Below are 23691 nucleotides of genomic sequence, written 5' to 3' on the forward strand. Positions count from 1 at the left end.
CATCCAATGTGTAGGTTATAAATCGTCTAAAAGAAAATATTGACCATCGATAATATTGATGGTTGATAATATCGCTAACATCGCACAGTGTGTAGTGCCCTTAAACAGTCCAGCTTTTAGTGATATCCATGCTTGAGCACAGGTGACTTAATTAGTACCTCAGTTATTTTGATTTAACCATCTGCGCTGCAGCCTGGATACCACTAAAACGTGCCCTTTTAGTGTGCCTTGAGGACCGAAGTTGGGAAGCAACCGAACACCCGTTTTTCGCTCCGGAGGCACTATCGCGGGTAATTGGATACCCCCTTAAAGTGCATAAACTTCAAGAAAAAAATTAAATGGGGCGTGTTGTAAACAAGTGTGTGTGTACACATACACAAAGTAAACAGGTTGTGCCACCTGTGTGAAAGCAAACAAACCATAATGTGTTTGAGGGTGAAATGTGCAATAACTGGAGGCTAAATACTTAAACGTGGTCATTACTTTTTATAGAATAATCTTTTTTGAATTTCTCTTTTAAATAATCCCCTTCATAATATCGCCTTTCTCTATTAAAATCTTTGCCATCTTCACCTTCCTCTGAGAATCGTTCAGCAGCACTTTGGTTCATTGCACTTTTCCTATGTGTCACTAGAGGGAGCTCCTCCAGCAGCCTGTGTGCTGAGACACCTGTGCAATGCACACCCAACTAAAGCATCACACCATTGTGAGTGAGCATTCACCTGCCATGAATAGACACTGGATGGTGCTGCCTAGAGTTTCAGGCCTGCCCATCACCACCCACTGCACAGCTCAATCAGAGCCAAGACTACGCATCCCAGAACCCCCTGCTCTGTAAGGGGAGTGGTCTGCTCACTGACTGTTCCTGAGCAAAGGTTGTTACACAGGGAAGGGAAACAGGTTTATGTTGTGTATAACCCGAGTTACACATTAAAGCAGTTATAGCATGTACAGATATATGGTTGGGTGTCTTGTTACCCAGATTCTTTACTGTCACAGGTCTTAGTTCAGCTGTTTTTCACTAAGGGTCAGGTTTAATTGCAAATTTCAATGAGAATTTACTAACACTTTATATCTGTGACATGTAGGTTATTGCAGCAGCTTTTATGCAATGTACAGGTGAGCAAGTGTTGCACACTGTCAAATGTAAAAATCTCCAGCAAGGCAATCATCTGTTTGGGTCTTTTAATTGTATCCTCTGAGCATATTGTAGGTTTTTGTTGTTGTGGAACTACAATACTCCGCATGCCCTGCTAGTTTTAAGCCAAACAGTCTAAACCAGGGATTCTGAATCTCAGTCCTCAAGGCATGCAACAGTCCAGGTTTTAAGGATATCTATGCTTGTGCTTAGCTATAATCAAACTGATTAAGGTACCAATAAAGTTACATATTCTTAAAACCAGAACAGATAGATCCTTGAGGGCTGAGTCTGGCCACCATTTGTCTAATCTGTGACCTAACAGAGGACTTCTAGAGGTTGCTCCTTGCATGCAGTATAATTTGAGTGAATGTATGTATATGATTAGTTTGTCGGGAATGGATCAAAGGATCATTAGTTACATATTATTTGCCAATAGTTTCAGTCCCTTGCATCTGTCATACACATTAGGAATTACCTTGTTAGCAAAAATGTGCCAGAAATTCTATTTGATAGTTAATCAACAAGCACTGTATACAAACATAGGCTATAATTCCAGAAATGATCATATCTATCACACAACTATTAAGGTAAATCTGATGAATATGCTAAGGCTCTACGGGTCAATTAAATTCCGCGCGATATGAATAGTGCCAGGCAGGATGTCCGGGAGCTATTGAATTGAGCGCAATGTTATCCCTGACCAGAAGATTTCTTCTTGCACCCTTCCTGGTTTGCGTGTAGTAATCCGGCTAACCTTTTAACGTGACGCAAGCAGCTTAGTGGTCTATTTACTAAGCCATAGGTCGAGATAAAGGGGGTCATTTCGACCCAATCGCTTGCTGCAGTTTGTCACAGAGCAGCGATCGGGTCTGATCTGTGCATGCGCTGGCGCCGCAGTGCGCCGGCGCATGGCAGCCGTCGTTGCCTAGTGATCGCCTCTGAGACAGAGGCGGGAGGGGGCTGGACGGCGGCGTTAAGCCGCCGTTTAGGGAGCGCGGTCCGGCCAACGCAGGCGTGGCCGGACCGTTGGGGGGGGGGCAAACGCGGCGGCTGCGTGACGTCACACGCAGCCGTTGCGGGCCCGGAAGCAACGAGTAGCTCCCGGCCAGCACGCTAAAGCTGCGCTGCTCTGGAGCTACTCTGGAAGTGCAAAGGCATCGCCGCTGTGCGATGCCTTTGCACTTCTGGGGGGGGGACCGGCACTGACATGCGGGGCGGACTAGCCCTGTGCTGGGCGTCCCCCCGTATGTCAGTGTGAATGATCGTAGCTGTGCTAAATTTAGCACAGCTACGATCAACTCGGAATGACCCCCAAAGTACCAACCATCCAGCTCCTGTCATTTTTCAAACACAGCCCGTAACATGACAGGTAGGAGCTGATTGGCTGGTACTCTGTCTCCGTCCACTTTATCTTTCTCCAAGGCTTAGTTAATAGACACCTTAAGTCAGTGAATGCCCATTCTCATGACTAAACATCTGGTTTAAGGAGCGAGAACTGACATTCTCCGACATAACAGTGTGGTCAATAGAATAGCTCCAGGACCTCCTTCCCGGCGCTATTCATATTACGCTTAATTGAATCGGGCCCTATGACTACACAAGAGTAGTAATAATAATAATTTTATTTATATAGCGCTCTTTCTCCAACAGGACTCAAGGCGCAAATAGTAACAATTTATATGTTGTAATGCCAACACAGGTGATATGAGACTTGCGTTAATACTGAATATATATCTGGGTCTAGGTGAAATACGTTTGCCCTTTTCTTATATATAACTCGAGCCTAAAGCCTCAAGAAAACTGGTTATATTCTGTAGGTACATAAATGAAAGAGGTGTAATCGGCAGGAGTATACAGATTGTGATTAAGCAAGAATACGCTATAGGTATTCACAGTTTATAAATATACAGGTGTTTTCTCTAGGCACGCACAATATGAAAATACACAAGAGTGCACAGGACAATGGGACATTGCCTGATTTAGTGGTCACTTCCTGAGTGTACAGGGTTTACATGGCACAACCTGCTGGTGACACTCTGCAATTGTCTCTTTGCACCACAGAGAAAACTACAACTCCCACAATGCAGCAAGACAGAAACAGGGAGGTGAGGGGGGTGGCTGTGTATCTGCTCTGCCTGGAACAGCTGACAGCCTGTGTAAGGTGAATGGAAACCATTACCCAAGAGAGAGGGGCTGAAGCTGAATTCCTGCAGGTGATGGGAGAGAGCTATCCCATCCGCACCTTGTCATGGTGGGAGGCCAGAGGATGATGCTGGAGGGGAGATGATGGGATGACTGTGATGATGTGTGCATTGTCTCCTTACCGGCTGCTTTCAGGTTTCCACGCTTAAGAGATGATCTATCTATGGTACTCTGTGCTGTGGGACCTCATAGGTGAGTAACCCACATTATCAATATGTTTTATATCTATTTTATAGTAAACACTGATCCTGATAATAATTACAACCCATATGGAAACCTGGTCCTGTCTGATCCCATCCTGATAATAATGACTGGTGAGGAGATCTCTCTATATCTGATACAGATACCCAGCGCTGTCTAATCCTGTCCTGATAATAATGACCAGTCAGGAGATCTCTCTATATCTGATACAGAGACTCGGCGCTGTCTGAACCATTCCTGATTATAATGACCAGTCAGGAGATCTCTCTATATTAGATACAGAGTCCCAGGGCTGTCTGATCCCGTCCTGATAATAATGACCAGTCAGGAGATCTCTCTATATCTGATACAGAGACTCGGCGCTGCCTGAACCATTCCTGATTATAATGACCAGTCAGGAGATCTCTCTATATTAGATACAGAGTCCCAGGGCTGTCTGATCCCGTCCTGATAATAATGACTGGTGAGGAGATCTCTCTATATCACAGGTTCTCAAACTCGGTCCTCAGGACCCCGCATGGTTCATGTTTTGCAGGTCACCTGTAGATTTTAAAAATGTGACAGTTGGTGATAGACAGTGCAGCTGCCGGGTGACATGGAAAACGTGAACCGTGTAGGATCCTGAGGACCGAGTATGAGAACCACTGCCCTATGGGGGTCATTCTGAGTTGATCGCTAGCTGCATTTGTTCGCAGCGCAGCAATCAGGCTAAAAAGCGGCAGTTATTCGTATGCGGCACAACGAAGTAGTTTCACACAGGGTCTAGCGAAGCATTTCAGTCGCACTGCTGGCCACAGTGTGATTGACATGAAGTGGGCGTTTCTGGTTGTCAACTGACCGTTTTCAGGGAGTGTTCGGAAAAACGCAGGTGTGCCTGGAAATACGCAGGCGTGGCTGGGCGAACGCTGGGCGGCTTTGTCACGTCAAACCAGGAACTGAACAGTCTGAAGTGATCGCAAGCGCTGAGCTACTCTGAAACTGCACAAAAAAACTTTGTAGCCGATCTGCGATACATTCGTTCACACTTCTGCCAAGATACACTCCCGGTGGGCCGCGGCAGCATAGCGTTTGCACGGCTGCTAAAAACTGCCAGCGAGCGATCAACTCTGATACAGAGTCCCAGGGCTGTCTGATCCCGTCCTGATAATAATGACTGGTGAGGAGATCTCTCTATATTAGATACAGAGACCCAGCGCTGTCTAATCCTGTCCTGATAATAATGACCAGTCAGGAGATCTCTCTATATTAGATACAGAGACCCAGTGCTGTCTAATCCCGTCCTGATAATAATGATCAGTCAGGAGATCTCTCTATATTAGATACAAAGACCAGCACTGTCTGATCCCATCTTGATAATAATGACCAGTCAGGAGATCTCTCTATATTAGATACAGAGACCCAGCACTGTCTGATCCCGTCCTGATAATAATGACCAGTCAGGAGATCTCTTTATATTAGAAACAGAGACCCAGCTCTGTCTGATCAAGTCCTGATAATAATGACCAGTCAGGAGATCTCTTTATATTAGATACAGAGACCAGGGCTGTCTGATCGCGTCCTGATAATAATGACCAGTCAGTAGATCTCTCTATATTAGAAACAGAGACCCAGCTCTGTCTGATCAAGTCCTGATAATAATGACCAGTCAGGAGATCTCTTTATATTAGATACAGAGACCCAGCGCTGTCTGATCCCGTCCTGATAATAATGTGCAGTCAGGAGATCTCTCTATATTAGATATAGAGACCCAGCGCTGTCTGATCCCGTCCTGATAATAATGACCAGTCAGGAGATCTCTCTATATTAGATACAGAGACCAGCACTGTCTGATCCCGTCCTGATAATAATGACCAGTCAGGAGATCTCTCTATATTAGATACAGAGACCCAGCACTGTCTGATCCCGTCCTGATAATAATGACCAGTCAGGAGATTTCTCTATATTAGATACAGAGACCAGCGCTGTCTGATCCAGTCCTGATAATAATGTGCAGTCAGGAGATCTCTCTATATTAGATACAGAGACCAGCGCTGTCTGATCCCGTCCTGATAATGTGCAGTCAGGAGATCTCTCTATATTAGATACAGAGACCCAGCTCTGTCTGATCCCATCCTGATAATAATGACCAGTCAGGAGATCTCTCTATATTAGATACAGAGACCCAGTGCTGTCTGATCCCGTCCTGATAATAATGTGCAGTCAGGAGATCTCTCTATATTAGATACAGATACCCAGCGCTGTCTGATCCCATCCTGATAATAATGACCAGTCAGGAGATCTCTCTATATTAGATACAGAGACACAGCGCTGTCTGATCCCGTCCTGATGATAATGACCAGTCAGGAGATCTCTCTATATTAGATACAGAGACCCAGGGCTGTCTGATCCCATCCTGATAATAATGACCAGTCAGGAGATCTCTTTATATTAGATACAGAGACCAGCACTGTCTGATCCCGTCCTGATAATAATGACTGGTGAGATCTCTCTATATTAGATATAGAGACCCAGCACTGTCTGATCCCGTCCTGATAATAATGACCAGTCAGGAGATCTCTCTATATTAGATACAGAGACCCAGCACTGTCTGACCCCGTCCTGATAATAATGACCAGTCAGGAGATCTCTCTATATTAGATATAGAGACCCAGCACTGTCTGATCCCGTCCTGATAATAATGACTGGTCAGGAGATCTCTCTATATTAGATACAGAGACCCAGCGCTGTCTGATCCTGTCCTGATAATAATGACCAGTTAGGAGATCTCTCTATATTAGATACAGAGACCCAGTGCTGTCTGATCCCGTCCTGATAATAATGACCAGACAGGAGATCTCTCTATATTAGATACAGAGACCCAGCGCTGTATGATCCCGTCCTGATACTAATGACCAGTCAGGAGATCTCTCTATATTAGATACAGAGACACAGTGCTGTCTGATCCCGTCCTGATAATAATGACCAGTCAGGAGATCTCTCTATATTAGATACAGAGACCCAGCGCTGTATGATCCCGTCCTGATACTAATGACTAGTCAGGAGATCTCTCTATATTAGATACAGAGACCCAGCGCTGTCTGATCCCGTCCTGATAATAATGACCAGTCAGTAGATCTCTCTATATTAGATACAGAGAGACAGTGCTGTCTGATCCCGTCCTGATAATAATGACCAGTCAGTAGATCTCTCTATATTAGATACAGAGACCCAGCGCTGTCTGACCCCGTCATGATAATAATGACCTCCAGTCAGGATATCTCTATATTGAGCTGGGTATACAATATACAATTATCTGCCAGATCTGGCTGGTTATAATGAAAATTCTGGTAATGGATAAGAGCAAATGAATAGTGACTATTTGCTCCCAAACACTGGAAGCTGCCATAAACTGTTGTTCATACAAATTGGTTAAATCCGTGATTTAACCAATTTTTTAGACGTCAGGTTTTGTCCATTTTCCAGTGTTTGGGAGCTAATGGTCAATTGTCATTTGCTCTCATCCATTACCAGATTTTCATTCTAACCAGCCAGATCTGGCAGATGATCTGCTAGATAATTGTATAGTAAATGCCGAGCTTTATGGTGCCCATACACTTGTGCGATTATCGGTACTAGCCTTCAATCTCGACCACATCTGTGAGAGAAATCGAAGGATTGTATGCACATTTTAGTACCTTGAGACGCGCTGCGCGGGCACGCCGGTCGAATATTGCGTCTCAAGATATTATGTGCTGCACTTAATATTTCTCGCATCGCAGTGCAATCGCATGTGGTTTTAAGCCCACATGAGATATATCGCACTGCGATGTGCGATGGGCACCCGCCGGCAGCGGCCAGAGGCCGCTCCTACTCGTCGGTGACGTGCCCATCACGTGATTACCATGCGATTTTATCGCACCTGAACTGCCGATGCGATGCCCCGCGATGCCGCGTCGTGGGGCATCGCACAAGTGTATGGCCAGCATTAGATACAGAAACTCAGCAGCGCTGTCTGATCCCATCCTGATAATGACCATTCAGAAGATTTCTCTATGGGGGTAATTCAGACCTGATCGTTGCTGTGCGTTTTCGTACAGCAGGCGATCAGATCTGAACTGCACATGCGTATGCACCGCAATGCGCAGGCGCGACGGATGGCTGCAAAGTGGATCGCCGGTCAGCGACGGGTTTGTGCAAAGGATCCATTCGCACGGGCGTTCGCAAGGAGATTGACAAGAAGAGGGCGTTTGTGGGTGGCAACTGACCGTTTTCAGGGAGTGTCTGGAAAAACGCAGGCGCAAGCATTTGCAGAGCGGGTGTCTGAGGTCAAATCCGGCCCCGATCAGCCTGATGTGATCGCAGCGGCTGAGTAAGTCCTGGGCTGTGCAGAGACTGCACAAAATCAGTTTGTACAGCTCTGCTACACATGCGTTCGCACACTTGCACAGCTGAAATACACTCCCCCTGTAGGCGGCGACTATCTGATCGCAGGGTTGCAAAAATCACTGCCTAGAGATCAGGTCTGAATTACCCCCTATATTAAATACAGAAAACCAGCAGTATCTTAATCTATCCTGATAATAATGACCAATCAGGAGTAGGATCTCTGATTACTACAGAAACCCAGTACTAATATCTAGTTAGGAGATCTCTTGAAAATAAGCTGGCCTACTGTACTAATGTCCAATTAGGCCACAGACCTATGCAAACTGGATGAGATCTGGCCATTCGTTTTTTCAGTCCAAATTGCTGGGTTGCTTCTGACATAGGCCCTCATTCCGAGTTGATCGCTCGCTAGCTGCTTTTAGCAGCAATGCAAACGCTAGGCCGCCTCCCTCTGGGAGTGTATCTTAGCTTAGCAGAAGTGCGAACGAAAGATTAGCAGAACTGCTCGTAAATCTTTTCATGCAGTTTCTGAGTAGGTCCACATCTACTCCTACCTTGCGATCACTGCAGACATTTTGGTTCCTGCCTTGATGTCACAAACACGTCCTGCGTTCGGCCAGCCACTCCCCCGTTTCCCCAGGCACGCCTGCGTTTTTACCTGACACGCCTGCGTTTTTTCGCACACTCCCGGAAAACGGCCAGTTACCTCCCAGAAACGCCCACTTCCTGTCAATCACTCACCGATCAGCAGTGCGACTGAAAAGCGTCGCTCGGCCTTGTGTAAAACTGCATAGTTTTGTGTGAAAGTACTTCGCACGTGCGCACTGCGGCCCATACGCATGCGCAGAAATGCCGCTTTTTAGCCTAATCGCCGCGCTGCCAACTAAAGCAGCTAGCGATCAACTCGGAATGAGGGCCATAGCTGGGTCCTGTTAAGAAGATGACCGCAAGGACAGGTCATGGTCATATTCCAATCACACAAGTGAACAATAATCATCCAATCCATCAGATCATTAAAGCAATACATGACTGAATATACCAGGAAAGATGTAAGTAAACATGTACATACGTGTAGTAAAACACAATGTTCACCTGCCCATTTAAAATGTCTTAATTAGTTTTAATGAGGATTTAACCTAACTTTTCTTAATCCCACACAGTTTTGGTTTGAAGCTAACTGAGGATCCAAGTACAGTACCAAAATGTATAAACTGGAGATGATCTGAATTGTCTTAAATTTAAGTACTTTCCACCCTGAAACAAATGAGATGCTTCGACAAGGAAGGGGCCTGGTGTTTCCTTTTCACTAAAGTAGTTTAAGAGAATGTTCTTATTGGACGATGAACAGGAAAATGAGTAATGGAGGTGAGGTTTGGTTTAGTCAGGGGCTTTTTCAGGTACAGCAGGACCTGGACGTCTTTAAATACCTTCATTATGGAAAAAAACACATTTTACATGTCAGCGCTTGGGATTAACATGGACTAAAATGATTACTCAACCACCTTGAGCTGCAGGTATGGATGGTTTTGCAAAACCTGAGCCCATCTTGTGGCAAAACTCTACAGACACAAAGGAAAATGGAATGTGGCATGATACGCAGGATTATGGGGTCTCCAACCCTCTGTGGACTGCTGTTTTTGATTATGAAGCTACAGCAGAGGAGGAGCTGACATTACGGAGAGGGGACTTGGTGGAGATCCTATCCAAGGACTCTACAGTCTCTGGTGATGAAGGTTGGTGGACTGGAAAAGTGAGAGACAAAGTAGGCATCTTTCCCAGCAACTATGTGGTCAGTGATCTTAAGTACACCACCTTAAGGGCTGCCCCAAAGGATTTCCCCCATCCGTTGCAGATCAAGTTTGAGGAGCTAGATTTGGAGGAAATCATTGGGGTGGGCGGTTTCGGGAAGGTCTACAGGGGAATATGGAGAGAAGAAGAGGTAGCAGTAAAGGCAGTACGGCATGACCCAGATGAAGATATCAACGTAACGGCAGAAAATGTCAGACAAGAAGCCAAGTTGTTTTGCATGTTACATCACCCTAATATTATAGCCCTGAAAGGAGTATGCGCGACACCTCCGCATCTTTGTCTGGTCATGGAGTATGCCAGAGGTGGACCTTTACACCGTGCCCTGGCTGGCAAAAAGGTCCCAGCTCATGTACTAGTTAACTGGGCTGTGCAGATTGCACGAGGCATGAAGTATCTTCATGATGAAGCTATTGTTCCCATTATCCACAGGGACCTGAAATCCAGCAATGGTAAGTGATTACAAGGAGAGCTACTGTACTAGCTGTTTCTGTACATATCATGGATGGTGATGTTGGGTGGGGTAAGCAAGCTGCCTCTCCCTAAACTGTTAAACGTTTTTATCTGTAGGTTAAAATGTCAGGAATTAAAAGGTAGAATATAGCCCGTGGCTCAAAATGTAATACATAATATAATTCTCAGTATTGAGCTTAGGCAAGACCATGCTTACAGGACAGGTCTATTTGTGCACAGCTTCCTTATGCAATATGGCCGAATTTTGGTATGGATAAATTACTTAGTGTAAAGTCCCCATAAAATTGAATGTATTGGCCGTTCTCCTAGAAATGTTCTTTATTCTAAATTGTGTCTCATACCCCTTTTCCACTATCTAGCACGGGTCGCAGCCAGGAGCCTGACACGGCTGCGACCCGTTCTAGAGCCCCCTTCTACACTGCGCTCACCAACCCGGCATATTGCCGGGTTGGTGACGCTGCTGGTGATGCGTGATAATGTCAAATATTACCTTAAAACATAAAGCTATATACTATTACCGGGGAGCCGCTATGGCCGCTAGACTTATTACACACACTACGGACTAAGTACGCTATTGGCGTACTGAGTACCGTACTACTACGCTATTAGCGTAGCAGACGCTGCGCCGTGGACGTGAGACACGAGCGGCACGGACGCTCACAGAATGATATACAGTAAACCTTGTTAACAAAACAATGTATGGATGTGCTTATACTCTAAACCTTAGTAGTCAAATATTGTAACGATGTAACGCCTAAAAACCTTAACAATGTGTATGCTGTTAGAGCGATTAAGACGCTAAGAAAGCCCTTTGCAGGAAAGTGAAAACACAACACCGGTTTTGCTAAAACCACAGGGCTCTAACACCGCAGTCAATTATTCAGAGAAAAAGGGGAAAACAGATACAAGTTATACACTACAAGCTAACAAGGAAATCTTACAGAATAACAGAGAATAATGATGGCTACAGAGAATATATATACGTGTGTGTTCGCAAGTGCAACCTGGATCTCAGTCCTCCGCTCGTCAAGTAGATAGCGTTCAGAGTCTTGTGTCCAACAGTGGTCTTTATATACACAACATACATTCGCAATACAATGGTCCCTGTAATCTCATTGTTCATTGGACACAGGGATGTGGCTCTACATTACAGCAAAGGTCATAGGTGGATTTGAACAGGTGGGCTGTGTCTTTCCCCAACTGCTCTGGTGGGAGGTATCCTCAGGATTCCCGCCGCATGTGTAATTTACAGCAAATACAGTTAATGTTCATAATCTACTTCTGTACATAACTATACGCAGGAGCGAGCGATCCTTTCCTAACTAACACCGGAATGTTACCCTTAAAATACCCTACAGCTGGATACTAGACACCACCTTTCATCCTTTATCTGACCCTTCCTATCATGCAAAGAGGAATCTCTCTGTCCAGGAACTGTTTAAACTAATCATACTCGCTGACATGGTCTAGGGCAGGCATTCCCAACCACGGTCCTCAAGGCACACTAACAGTGCAGGTTTTAGTGATATCCAGGCTTCAGCACAGGTGACTTAATTAGTAGCTCAGTTATTTTGATTTAACCATCTGTGCTGCAGCCTGGATATCACTAAAACCTGCACTGTTGGTGTGCCTTGAGGACCGTGGTTGGGAATGCCTGGTCTAGGGGAATAATATCTACAAAATGCACTATTTGGGTTAAATATGCTACGTTCGAGTCACACGCTACACGCTCACAAACTCCGCCGTAAATACACATCTCATGCGCAAGAGTCGCTGGAGCGTCTCTTACGCAACTTGCGGGTATGTGTACGCACGGGGGACCAGGTGCACGAGCAGCGTGCATGTGCATGAGGGGTTAGTACAAGGGATATGCATCATGATATGTTTCGACTTTGACAGTCCACCCTTTGGCAGTCAACAATAACTGCCACTATCCAAACAATTAAGCAGAAAAATATACAATACAATGAAATACCTATAAATGATTGGGTGGAGGGAGGAGAGGAGAAGGTGGGAAATGTATGGCCTAGTGGGATAGCAAAAGCATGTATGTATGAAATTCATGTCTGAGGGGTCATGTATCATCGTGCTGTACATGTTCTAGATAAGCTTCGAGGTATTGCGAAGTATACATTAAATCCTTCTTATCCCGTATTAAGGGTCTGTAAGTGGGCTAACAAACACTACCGAGCTCTCTTCGGCTTCTTGTTCCAACAAATGGGGTGCACATTAGTTGATGATACATGGAGGGGGGAAAAACATGTGAGTGCTAATATATGTACCTATATCACCTGTCGACTATGTGTGTCACTACCTGAAGATTGTAGAGATGAAGATAAGAAACATATGTTACAAATACATTCATATGATAATGTGTGTGATTGTCCTTGGGTGTCTGTTGAATTCTTGTCCGGATAGGTGTATCTTTGCTGTGGGTGATAAGCAGTCTTTCAAGTGTCCATACGAAGTCTTTAAAGTCTCTAAAGTGTCTCACAAAGTCTGTGGAAATGTCCATCAAAGGTCTGTAGAAATGTTCATCAAAGGTCTGTAGAAATGTTCATCAAAAATCTTCTTCCGAGTTGATGTCTTTTTACCTTGGAGAAAAACAAAGGAGAAACGGGTGAAAGAAACGGACCGTGGAATCACGTCTTATCACAGCATTGTCTCAATTGATGGGTCATAAATTAAACCAGTTGTTGTAACAATGCCCTCGCTCCTCAAACTCATCACTTTGGTACTGCGCTTGCACTGCATTAAAATCCGAACACATCTAAATATCAAACCAATCATTATGACAACTCCCAGGATACAAAAGAGAAATTTTCCTACATTCACGATAACATTTTGAGCCCATTCTTGTGTGGGTTCAACCATGAAACCCAGCCGGTCAGTTCATTACTCACAGCAGTAAGGGTAAGTTTGTGTCTCCTTCGGAACACCCACTTCAGTTGCAAGATATCGTCCATCTTTTGATCTATGACCTCGGTTGGGTCATCGGTGCTGTTTGTGATATATGTACAGCACTTTACACCATACTGAGTTGCTAGGGTGACACAATACCCGCCTGTCACCGCTGTGATGTAATTGAGAACCATCCTGTGCTGAATCAGTTCCGTTTTGTAAGCTTGCAATTCCCTCCCAGTATACCTGAAGGTGTCATCATACATTTCGGTGATATTGTCTATCAGGTTCGCTAGCGCATTAATATACCTAAAATTTATAATTCCTCTGGCGGTACGGGTGATATCTAACGCGAGTAGGAATTGAATCCCGGTGGATTCATGGATCAAATCAGAGGCTGCGTGCTCTGTCCTATCTATAAGGTGTCTCTTAACAATGTGTTCGTAGTGAGTGTGAGTGTAAGGAGCTTGAGCATTGCGGTGAACGTTTTTTATCTTATCATGGGTAATGGTCATTACTTCTGGCAACACTCTTCCAATGTAACACAATCCCTCTGAGTTTGGGGCAAGCCACTTATAAGCCTTCCTCCCACATATGAAATATGCATCATCGGGGAGGACATATGGGACAGAATATGACATCACCATATTGCAAACCTTCCAGGTGAAAAATCCTATCCCTAACTCTCTCATCTGTTCAGTACACGTATCAGGCTGTATGATATGCGCACATTATCCTGGTGATACTTCTCCAACCCGCATGGTCCTACTTCCTAGAGTATACCTGTACCGAAAATATCTCCCACCGTCGGCTATTTGGCATATAAGTTCTGAGTCTACGGGCATTCTATCGGCTCTGTGTGAAAATGCCATGGTTTGGTTATTCCATGTCACTTCCCAATTTCCCGGCTTTCAGGGATTGGAAATGTTAAAACATACTAAGGACCTATCCACATGATATTGGTGGAGCTTCAAACTAGGAGGCCTAGAAATATTAAATTTCTTGTCCACCGGTCTCCCACCCCTTAATTCAAGTACCTCATCTATTGTTAAAGGGTATGGTACTAGTCTTGACTTGCTCTGACCTTGAGGTACTTGTGAGCACACACAGCATTCCGTTTGGTTTAAAACCTTACCCACTAATGAGTGATAGTCACTCAATGGATGACGGTCCATGTTGATATTAAGGCTGGACTGACATCTCTGGATGCACCCGTCCTCAACTATGTTTTCACAATTCCTACAGATACAATTCTCCTCAGCTAACAATCCTTCACAATGTCTCCTAGTGTCATGACTACCAGATCGTTTTCTGATACTCGCCTTTGCTCGGTGACTGTGTTGCTCTTGGAATTCTACTAATCCGTCCTTGTCATCAGAACCCATTCCAGATCCTTTCTCGACCTCTCTGGTACTCTCACCGAAATAGACTGTTCTGGTCAACAACAGGGTCAACAGGAAAACCCGGAACGCAGTCTCTTGGGGTAAGTCCATCTTGCAGGAGGAGAAAGAAAGAGTGGTAATGGGAGGTAAAGAAAATAATAAAAGGGAAAGAAAACTGGTACGATAACCACCTCTAGTCTTGTTGTTCTTCTTGCTCAGATGCCGTCTCAACAGTGCTGCCTCTCAGTCTTCCCGGAACGGATACTCCAGTGATACGATATTCTTTCCGAATCAGCGACTTTTCTGTAGGGAGCATAAATCTTGCATTACCATTTGTTTAACTGTTGTGTGACATACCATCCGTAGAACATGAAAAAAACAAAAAGAGAGAGAGAGAATAATAGAAAAGAGAAAAATTGTCAGATTTCCGTTCACCATCAGGCTGTCACACCAACATGTCTATCGGTATCTCTGCACAGTCTCCCCCACCAGTATTTCCACTCTCCACCCTCTGTGCATGGCCAGGCACAATGATGTTGGTAAGATATACTGGGGTTGGGCAGACCTCTGAAAAGACCAAATAGACATGTGACGTTTGAGCTGTAGTTCTGCTGGTGAACGTCAGAGATGAAGAGGAAACATTTAAAGATAAATCACAGAGTTTACCTGGCCACCCCTGTATCCACAAGGAAGGACCTACCAATTACATCAACTTGGGACCCCAGGTTTACTTCCAAGGTTCGCAATTAATTTAACTGGCTGTAGACTACAGGTGTGGCCCAAAATTTTCCCTATGTGATCCCTGATTCCAATTACGTGCGTCATAACTTTGGTTGTTTTCTTGTCTAGGGGGTCGATATACCTTATGTGGGTCTTTAAAATTACAATTTCGTGCATAATGTCCTTCTCTCTGACATTTAAAACATGTTATCACATACGACTTACCAACAGGGGTCTGGGGTTTAGGCTGATGTGGCCTTGTTGTAAGGGCCTGTATACTTACTGTCATCAGCTTATCCCCCTGTGACTCCCTGTGCCTAATGATGTTCCGATCATGCTCAATAGCGGACGCTCTCAAAGCAGCCACCGAGATACCTCTCCAGCTAGGTTGAGTGGTTTGTACCCTGGTTCTCAACACTTCCTTTAACCCGTCCATTAATACAGACACCGCTACCTCCCTATGGTGCACATTATTCTTAATGTCTTCGATCCCAGTATATCTAGCCATTTCCTGCAGTGCTCGATGGAAATAGTCAGAGGCAGTTTCACCTTCTTTTTGTCTAATGGAGAAGATTTTGTTCCATTTGACAACAGTTGGGAAATATACTCCTAACTGCAGATTGATCTGTTTTACGTTCTCCTGATTGTACTCATCAGTGAGAGGTACTACTTCATCTAATCCACAGTCAGCGATGAATTTCACGGGGTCAATATTGGAAGGCAAACATGCCCTTAGCACTGTCCGCCAATCTTTGTTATTGGGTTCGGCGGCGTTACCTAGTTCTTTAATAAACTTTTGACATGCGGCTAGATCTTTCCTGGGATCGGGAAATTCAGACATAATTGTTCTCAATTCTGTCCGGGACCAGGGGCAATGCATAGCAATGTTCCTGACGGGAGTGATTCCCAGAGCGTCAGTCTTTCCATTGGGGACTGCGATCACCCTGACAGGATTCAGTTCAATTACATCACTTTGTGTTGACTCTACAATGTGAGGTGCAATTGTTTCTGCATAATGTACAGTACCGTACTTACCTGTGGACACAACCTCACCTGTCCCTCCACTAGGGGCCTTTGCTACTGCTCTTACTGGTTGGGCCGTGCCCACTTGAGTTTCTTGTATGGTGGCTGCTAGAGAGAGTGCCGATATCGTGCTGGGCTCATCTTCTGGGTCGCAGTCCTGAGAGAAGTTTAAGATGGGATACAACTTGCACGGGTTAGCATTAGCATTAACACATTTATCTACTTTACTCTTATCATTAATACATTTATTAAGTGCACTTTTATCGTATACCAGTATGCCATTCTCTGTAGCCATTTTCTCCCCTGCAATGTACGGTGGTGGTGGTGCAGTTGCTATCAGTTTCCTGCTAGGGTTGGAACCAGCTGCTTGAGCTAATCCCTGTTGTATCTCACCCTCCTGTTGCCATAACTGTAAATAATCATAATGTCTAATCCTTTGTTTCCTGGATTTTATCAGACATATCCTTCTCCTTACATTTTGCAACACCTCAAGATTAAAACTGCCTACCCTAGGGAACGGTTCCCTATCATCCACAGTCATTTGTTCCCATTCATTGCACATAATCTCTGCGTGTGATCCATATTTCTCACACATTATGTACCTTGCCGACCCTTTGGGTCGCGGAATATCAACCTGAACCCTGGTTGATCGTCCCTTACTTGAGCAACTGGCCCCCATTCTTTGCAGGTATTGCCTTCTCTGCGAATTCTTACAAAACCAAATTACTCAATATAAGGCAACGGTGAATGTCCAACGAGTGCTCTCACTCACTCTCGCCCACGTCGGCCAATACACCTACACACTGTCCGCAGTGCTGGTCGTACCCAACCTAGGGCCCCTGTGTAACCTCTATTTACTGAGAGCGTGTGGGAGTATGCTACCCCTCCCAGTAAATATTAGTTGCTGGAGATTTCCTGAGTGAACAGCAAAACTCCCTTAAAATAAAAAAAACCTGTTACACAAATCACGTTGCTTGTACAATTAGCGTCTATGACCCCGCGATTGTACGCAAATTGCGTAATGGGTATCAAGTTTAACTAACTAATGCACACAGTAACGTGCGGTACAGTCGCACTGCGTATAAGTAACTATTACTTATCCGCTGCACGACCAACGGAATCGATTGTTTAGGCTGCGAAACCTCAGCCGGAGCGTATTCTCTAAACGGGCCTATATGGGTACTACGCAAACCCCCGGGGCTGCGCTCTCACCGCTGACCTTTCTCAGGCCACGGTTTTCAGAGCTTCGCTTGACCTAGTCAGCGGATTTCTGACTTCGCCGACCTCTTGGTCTGCTGTTAAACTTGCTACCTTGCTCCTTTATACCTTATCAACGTTAACGTGAGCAAGCCAATCTCACGCCACCAAGTGTTCACTCCACTGGTGTCCTATGGGATCCCTGATCCCGAGTTCACAAAACTTTATTTGCATACACACGCTCGTTCACTCATATACACTTTGATTTTTCTGTACAGAAAATTAACTTTCATTCAGGTGAAACAGCCTAATCCCAGAGGTGATGCAATAAGAGAAGGATCTTTTAAATTAAATTTTGGACACTGATCAATTTGTGCTATTATCGCGTGGCTACCGTGTCGCCTAAACTAAAACAATGCTATCATGTGATTTGTATTAAGTGGGCGTACCTGTACGCACGTTGCGTAAAATACGCCACGTGTGTAGGCCTTTGCGTTGCGTACGCAGTCTCACACACTGTCCGAGACACGTGTACAAAGGCCGGATACGTCCGCAGTAACACAAATAACACGCTTTTATAAATGTAGGCGATATTTAACTATAATCGCTTACCAAACACCACACAGTATCTCCTGTATGAACCTTTATAACTGGGCCAGGCTGCGTGTGTGTTTTACAATTACTCCCTTAAATATTACTCTGTACTTTTAACTAAATAGCAACAAATTTTCTCAGCACATGATCAATGCTAATGGCAAACAAGAGGGTAGATATGCAAAATACACAAATAAAATACAGGTGTGTGCGTGTGTTACGTGTGTTGCGTGCGCAGTTGGCACCAAACAGAAATTAAACAGATTAAAAAAACAATAGCTTTACGTTCTTACCTTTCGGATCCCACCAGCATCCCTACAAACCATGCGGAGCAGACGCTTATCTAATCAGCACTAGTGTATCCCCGACCACAAAACTGCTAACGGGATACTACCTTCCCGCCCTTTGCTGATAGATAAAAGTCTGCCTTGTCCTGCTAGGCTGCGGATATGAGGAGAACCGGACGATACCCCAATTGATAATGTCAAATATTACCTTAAAACAAAAGCTATATACTATTACCGTGGAGCCGTTATGGCCGCTAGACTTATTACACACACTACGGACTAAGTACGCTATTGGCGTACTGAGTACCGTACTACTACGCTATTAGCGTAGCAGACGCTGCGCCGTGGACGTGAGACACGAGCGGCACGGACGCTCACAGAATGATATACAGTAAACCTTGTTAACAAAATAATGTATGGATGTGCTTATACTCTAAACCTTAGTAGTCAAATATTGTAAAGATGTACCGCCTAAAAACCTTAACAATGTGTATGCTGTTAGAGCGATTAAGACGCTAAGAAAGCCCTTTGCAGGAAAGTGAAAACACAACACCGGTTTTGCTAAAACCACAGGGCTCTAACACCGCAGTGGATTATTCAGAGAAAAAGGGGAAAACAGATACAAGTTATACACTACAAGCTAACAAGGAAATCTAACAGAATAACAGAGAATAATGATGGCTACAGAGAATATACATACGTGTGTGTTCGCAAGTGCAACCTGGATCTCAGTCCTCCGCTCATCAAGTAGATAGCGTTCAGAGTCTTGTGTCCAGCCAGGCAACAGTGGTCTTTATATACACAACATACATTCGCAATACAATGGTCCCTGTAATCTCATTGTTCATTGGACACAGGGATGTGTCTCTACATTACAGCAAAGGTCATAGGTGGATTTGAACAGGTGGGCTGTGTCTTTCCCCAACTGCTCTGGTGGGAGGTATCCTCAGGATTCCCGCCGCATGTGTAATTTACAGCAAATACAGTTAATGTTCATAATCTACTTCTGTACATAACTATACGCAGGAGCGAGCGATCCTTTCCTAACTAACACCGGAATGTTACCCTTAAAATACCCTACAGCTGGATACTAGACACCACCTTTCATCCTTTATCTGACCCTTCCTATCATGCAAAGAGGAATCTCTCTGTCCAGGGACTGTTTAAACTAATCATACTCGCTGACATGGTCTAGGGGAATAATATCTACAAAATGCACTATTTGGGTTAAATATGCTACGTTCGAGTCGCACGCTACACGCTCACAAACTCCGCCGTAAATACACATCTCATGCGCAAGAGTCGCTGGAGCGTCTCTTACGCAACTTGCGGGTATGTGTACGCACGGGGGACCAGGTGCGTAAGCAGCGTGCATGTGCATGAGGGGTTAGTACAAGGGATATGCATCATGATATTTTTCGACTTTGACACGCGGCAGGGGCAGCGCTGGGAGATCACATGATCTCCCAGCATCGCCCTTCCATAGACTGTGAACGAGAGCCATGTCGCATTGAAATGGCTTCCGTTTACACTACACAGCTTACCGGGTTGAACACGTGTTAAACCCGGCAATCTACCCAGGTAAGATTCCCGGATCACTTGATCCGGAAATTTGCAGGGGGGGCCATTTCCACTAGAAAAAACAAACAAACTAGAGCTAGTGGAAAAGGGGTATCAGTTATGAGTGATTCTGTGTAATGTAGCATTGGTGTTCTGTATATTTCTTCAAGTGGACAGATATGGCCTGATCCTCTCCTGCTGCTCGACCCGAGAATCGAGTGACGTAGTCGTTGTTCACTTTGCAACACTTCTCATATTGGAGTCCATGGCTGAGCACCTGGCTCACAAGTGGCCTGCTAATGCGGTTGGAACACAGTAGCCAATAACAAATGTTTTCTGATCAGATATTCCCCCATGCCTGTTGGTGATTATCTTGGATTTGCGTGCACCCCTTTCCTGCGCACAGACTTACTTACAGACAGAACAAACAATGATGAGAATGCAGTACACACTGGCACCAGTGGCAAACGCAGGATTTCTAGAGGGGGGGTTTCCAAATTCAATCCACAATCTCCCACTCTGCGGAACATTGGAGCAGGTGTGGTCTTTTTAAACATTGGATACTGTATGGAATACAGTATTAATAGTTAACACTATAGATGGCCTATAGTATAGGCTGTATCAAACATTTAAATACAATAAATAAGATAAGTGGTCAGGAAAAGGTTAAACATACCATAATAAATACACAAACCTAATAGAACCAGTACTTCACTTTCTAAGCACAGATTCTCCCACCTCATAGTAAAGCTACTGTCTCTTCTTCCTGTTAGAAACTCTCATGTCCAGTGTGCTGATTGATGACTCAGATCCATATACACAGCAAACTTGGTCAAAGAAACGGCTACCACTGGGCATGTGCAGCATCTCTGCTCTGTCCCTTTAAACTGCATGATGTGGTGGCAGCTCTAGTGATCATATTACACACCACTGCTATTGTTATAATTTGAGACACTTTGCAAGATGAGGGGGGTTTCCGGGCAACCAGAAACCCCCTCTGCGTTTGCCTATGACTGCCTATCGAGCAAAATCGCAGACTTTCCAGGAGACCTAGCATGTATGTATTTATGTAATAATGTAGTGTGTGTAGCACCTGCTTCACTCTTTAGAGAGCAGCCCGTGGAACATGGGAGGCTAGAGCAACGAGAGGCTTAATGCTGGATCACCGGGTACCTTCTTAAAATTTCCACTGGGGCCTGATAATGCACTGGTCAGCCATTGTTCTCCCACTTAGTGTTTATATGGGATGCGTTCAGCATCCCGATGGACTGGGTACCGATGGTCATGTGACTGACGCCGGAATCCTGACACCACTCGGGAGACCTGCGCCGGAAGTCTGACTATCGACATCCCAAAGGTAAGTGGGGTGGAGACTGTTAGAGTTAGGCATTAGGGGGAGGGGGATTAGCTGTAGCCACCGCCCCCTGGAGGGTTAGAGTAGGGGGTGTCTAAAATACTTACCCCCTCCGACTTGGGAATCTTCAATGTTGGGATGCCAGTGTCGGTCATGTGACCGCCAGCATCCGGAGGACCGGGATAACATACCGAACCCATTTATATAGTGTTTCATTGTTATCACTGATTTATTTTGAAAAATACTGGTTTATCCTATAAAAATGGGCGCCTCCGCAGTGTGTATTTGTAAAGTACTCCTGACGGTAGGTAATGTTCCTAAATCCAGGGGGGGGGGGGGAGACAAATAGTTGTTGTGTTTGGATAATAATTACATAAACTCTATTTTTAAATGGGTAGGTCATTACATAATTGTGTTCTAAAAGATCGGTAATTAGCACTAAGCATGTACAGTACATAGCTAATTTGCATAGGAAGTATGCATCCTATGGTGCAGCGGTTGTCCAGTATAACCTGCCATCAGCATGTTTCTTCACATTCATGCTCAGTATCAATTACACTTCTGTTTCATTTTAATATTCATGTGAATCACTTGATTATTAAGGAAGTTAGGTCATAAGTTCTCATGTTGACGTGTTAGGTCGACATGAGAATGTCAGCATGGACTGAGGGGTTGATGCGAACAGGCTGATTGGGGCTGGAGCTGCCGTCAGACACCCTTGATGAAAACGCTTGGGAACTCCTGCGTTTTTCCGGACACTCCCAGTAAATAGTCAGTTGCCATCCACAAACGGCCTCTTCCTGTCGATCACCTTGCATACACCCGTGCAAATGAAATTTTTGCACCATCCTGTCGTTGACCGGCGATGCCCGTTGTTGTTGACCGACGCGCATGCGCAGTTTATTGCTGATCGCCCGCTGTGCGAAAAACGCACAGCAGCGATCAGGTCTGCATCACCCTGAGTCTGTGTCTCCAGCACATCACTGTACAAGTACTGTGTCGATGATGGAACTTTACAACCCCCATATATGTTATGTTTACTCTTTTTTTAATAAATATTCACTTATAAAGCCTATGACATACATTATAACAGCTATACAAATTGTAACCCTCAATAGGATTGCCATTTATGGCTTTCGATAGGGTTGTGCCTATGTTCCCTTCATGATCAGGACCAGGAAGTGATATAACGAGAGGGCAGTAGATAACTTCTGCCCTTACAGCACCTAAAAGTTTTGTCCTGTCTCCGTTCGTTTGAGGTTATTTTGTTTTATCTCTGCACCATTGTGCGCTTGCCACGCTTCGAGCTCGGTGTCTCGCTCCGCTCCGCTTTGCTCGCCACAGGTTACTATTCCAAATAGTTTGTGACATGGACCCAGAGGCTTATGGGAAAGGTCCTCTCCACGAAGGGTAACTAGACGCTACCCTTTCGATAGTGGATGGCTTTAAACCATCGACTAGAAACCATTGGTTTGCTGAGCCATCAACAGTTTAATTTTGTCAGTTTAATCTGTCACTGATATTCACCATTGATGGTGAAACTAGGCACTGTTGCTAGCCACTGGTTGTTAACCATTGATGTCTGATGGACAACGCTACCCCTGTCACTGTGTAGTTGGTATGAAGGTCATATGTAGACAGCTCACATCTTCACCCATGCATTGGTAACTTATTATTATTATTATTATTATTATTACTAGCTATTTATACAGTGCACACATATTCTACAGTACTTTACAGAGAATATTTGGGCATTCATGTCAGTCCCTCCCCTAGTGGAGCTTACAGTCTATTATTCCCTATCACATGTACATGTACACATTCACACTAGCAGAGCCGGCCATAGGCATAGGCAAACTAGGCAATTGCCTAGGGCATTTGATATGCCTAGGGGCATCAGCAGCTTCTGCTGATTAAAATGATATGCGGCATGCCTATATTCTGTATGTAGCATTTCATATGCAGATACAGCCACAGTCTCACAAAGTATATAGGCATGCTGCATATAATTTTAATCAGCAGAAGCTGCTTGTGCATCCTAGCCACATAGCAATGCAAATAAGATGCATTTTCATTAAAAAAAAGGTGCCCGACGTTAGCATTGATGCAAGATTTATGAGGACACATCTGTATCCAAGCAGAGGTCACAGGTCACAGTGTTAGTGGCAGTGTGAGTGCTGTGTGCATGTGAGTAGGTTGGTTGTGTAGTATGTAAAAATGCTTTGATAATGTGCAACATATGTGTAAAGGGCCACTATGTCATTATGTGTATAAGGGCATTAATAATGTGCGGCATATGTGTAACAGGGTACTACTGTATGTGTGTCATTATGTGTATAGGGGCACTAATAATGTGCAGCAAATGTGTAGGGGGCACTATGTGTGTCATTGTGTATAAGGGCATTAATAATGTGCGGCATAAGTGTAAGGGACATTATGTGTAAAAGGGCATTAATAAATGTTGTCATAATGTGTAAGGTGCAT

General features: G+C 44.6%; 1 protein-coding gene across 2 annotated transcripts in view; it reads left to right on the plus strand.

The window, feature by feature from the left end:
• MAP3K10 (mitogen-activated protein kinase kinase kinase 10) overlaps positions 1-23691 on the plus strand; it is a 186206-nt gene that overhangs the window by 42397 nt on the left and 120118 nt on the right. Inside the window, exons 1-3 of one of the 2 annotated variants that reach the window (XM_063937666.1) lie at positions 758-875; positions 3203-3535; positions 9070-10167. In XM_063937666.1, the coding sequence (XP_063793736.1) occupies positions 9426-10167 (742 nt within the window). In that variant the 5' untranslated portion in view covers positions 758-875; positions 3203-3535; positions 9070-9425. Of the gene's footprint in view, positions 1-757; positions 876-3202; positions 3536-9069; positions 10168-23691 lie in introns of those variants that run through there. The other variant, XM_063937667.1, reaches the window with a different exon arrangement.

The sequence above is a fragment of the Pseudophryne corroboree genome, chromosome 8, assembly GCF_028390025.1.
Source record: "Pseudophryne corroboree isolate aPseCor3 chromosome 8, aPseCor3.hap2, whole genome shotgun sequence".
Taxonomy (NCBI): Eukaryota; Metazoa; Chordata; class Amphibia; order Anura; family Myobatrachidae; genus Pseudophryne; species Pseudophryne corroboree.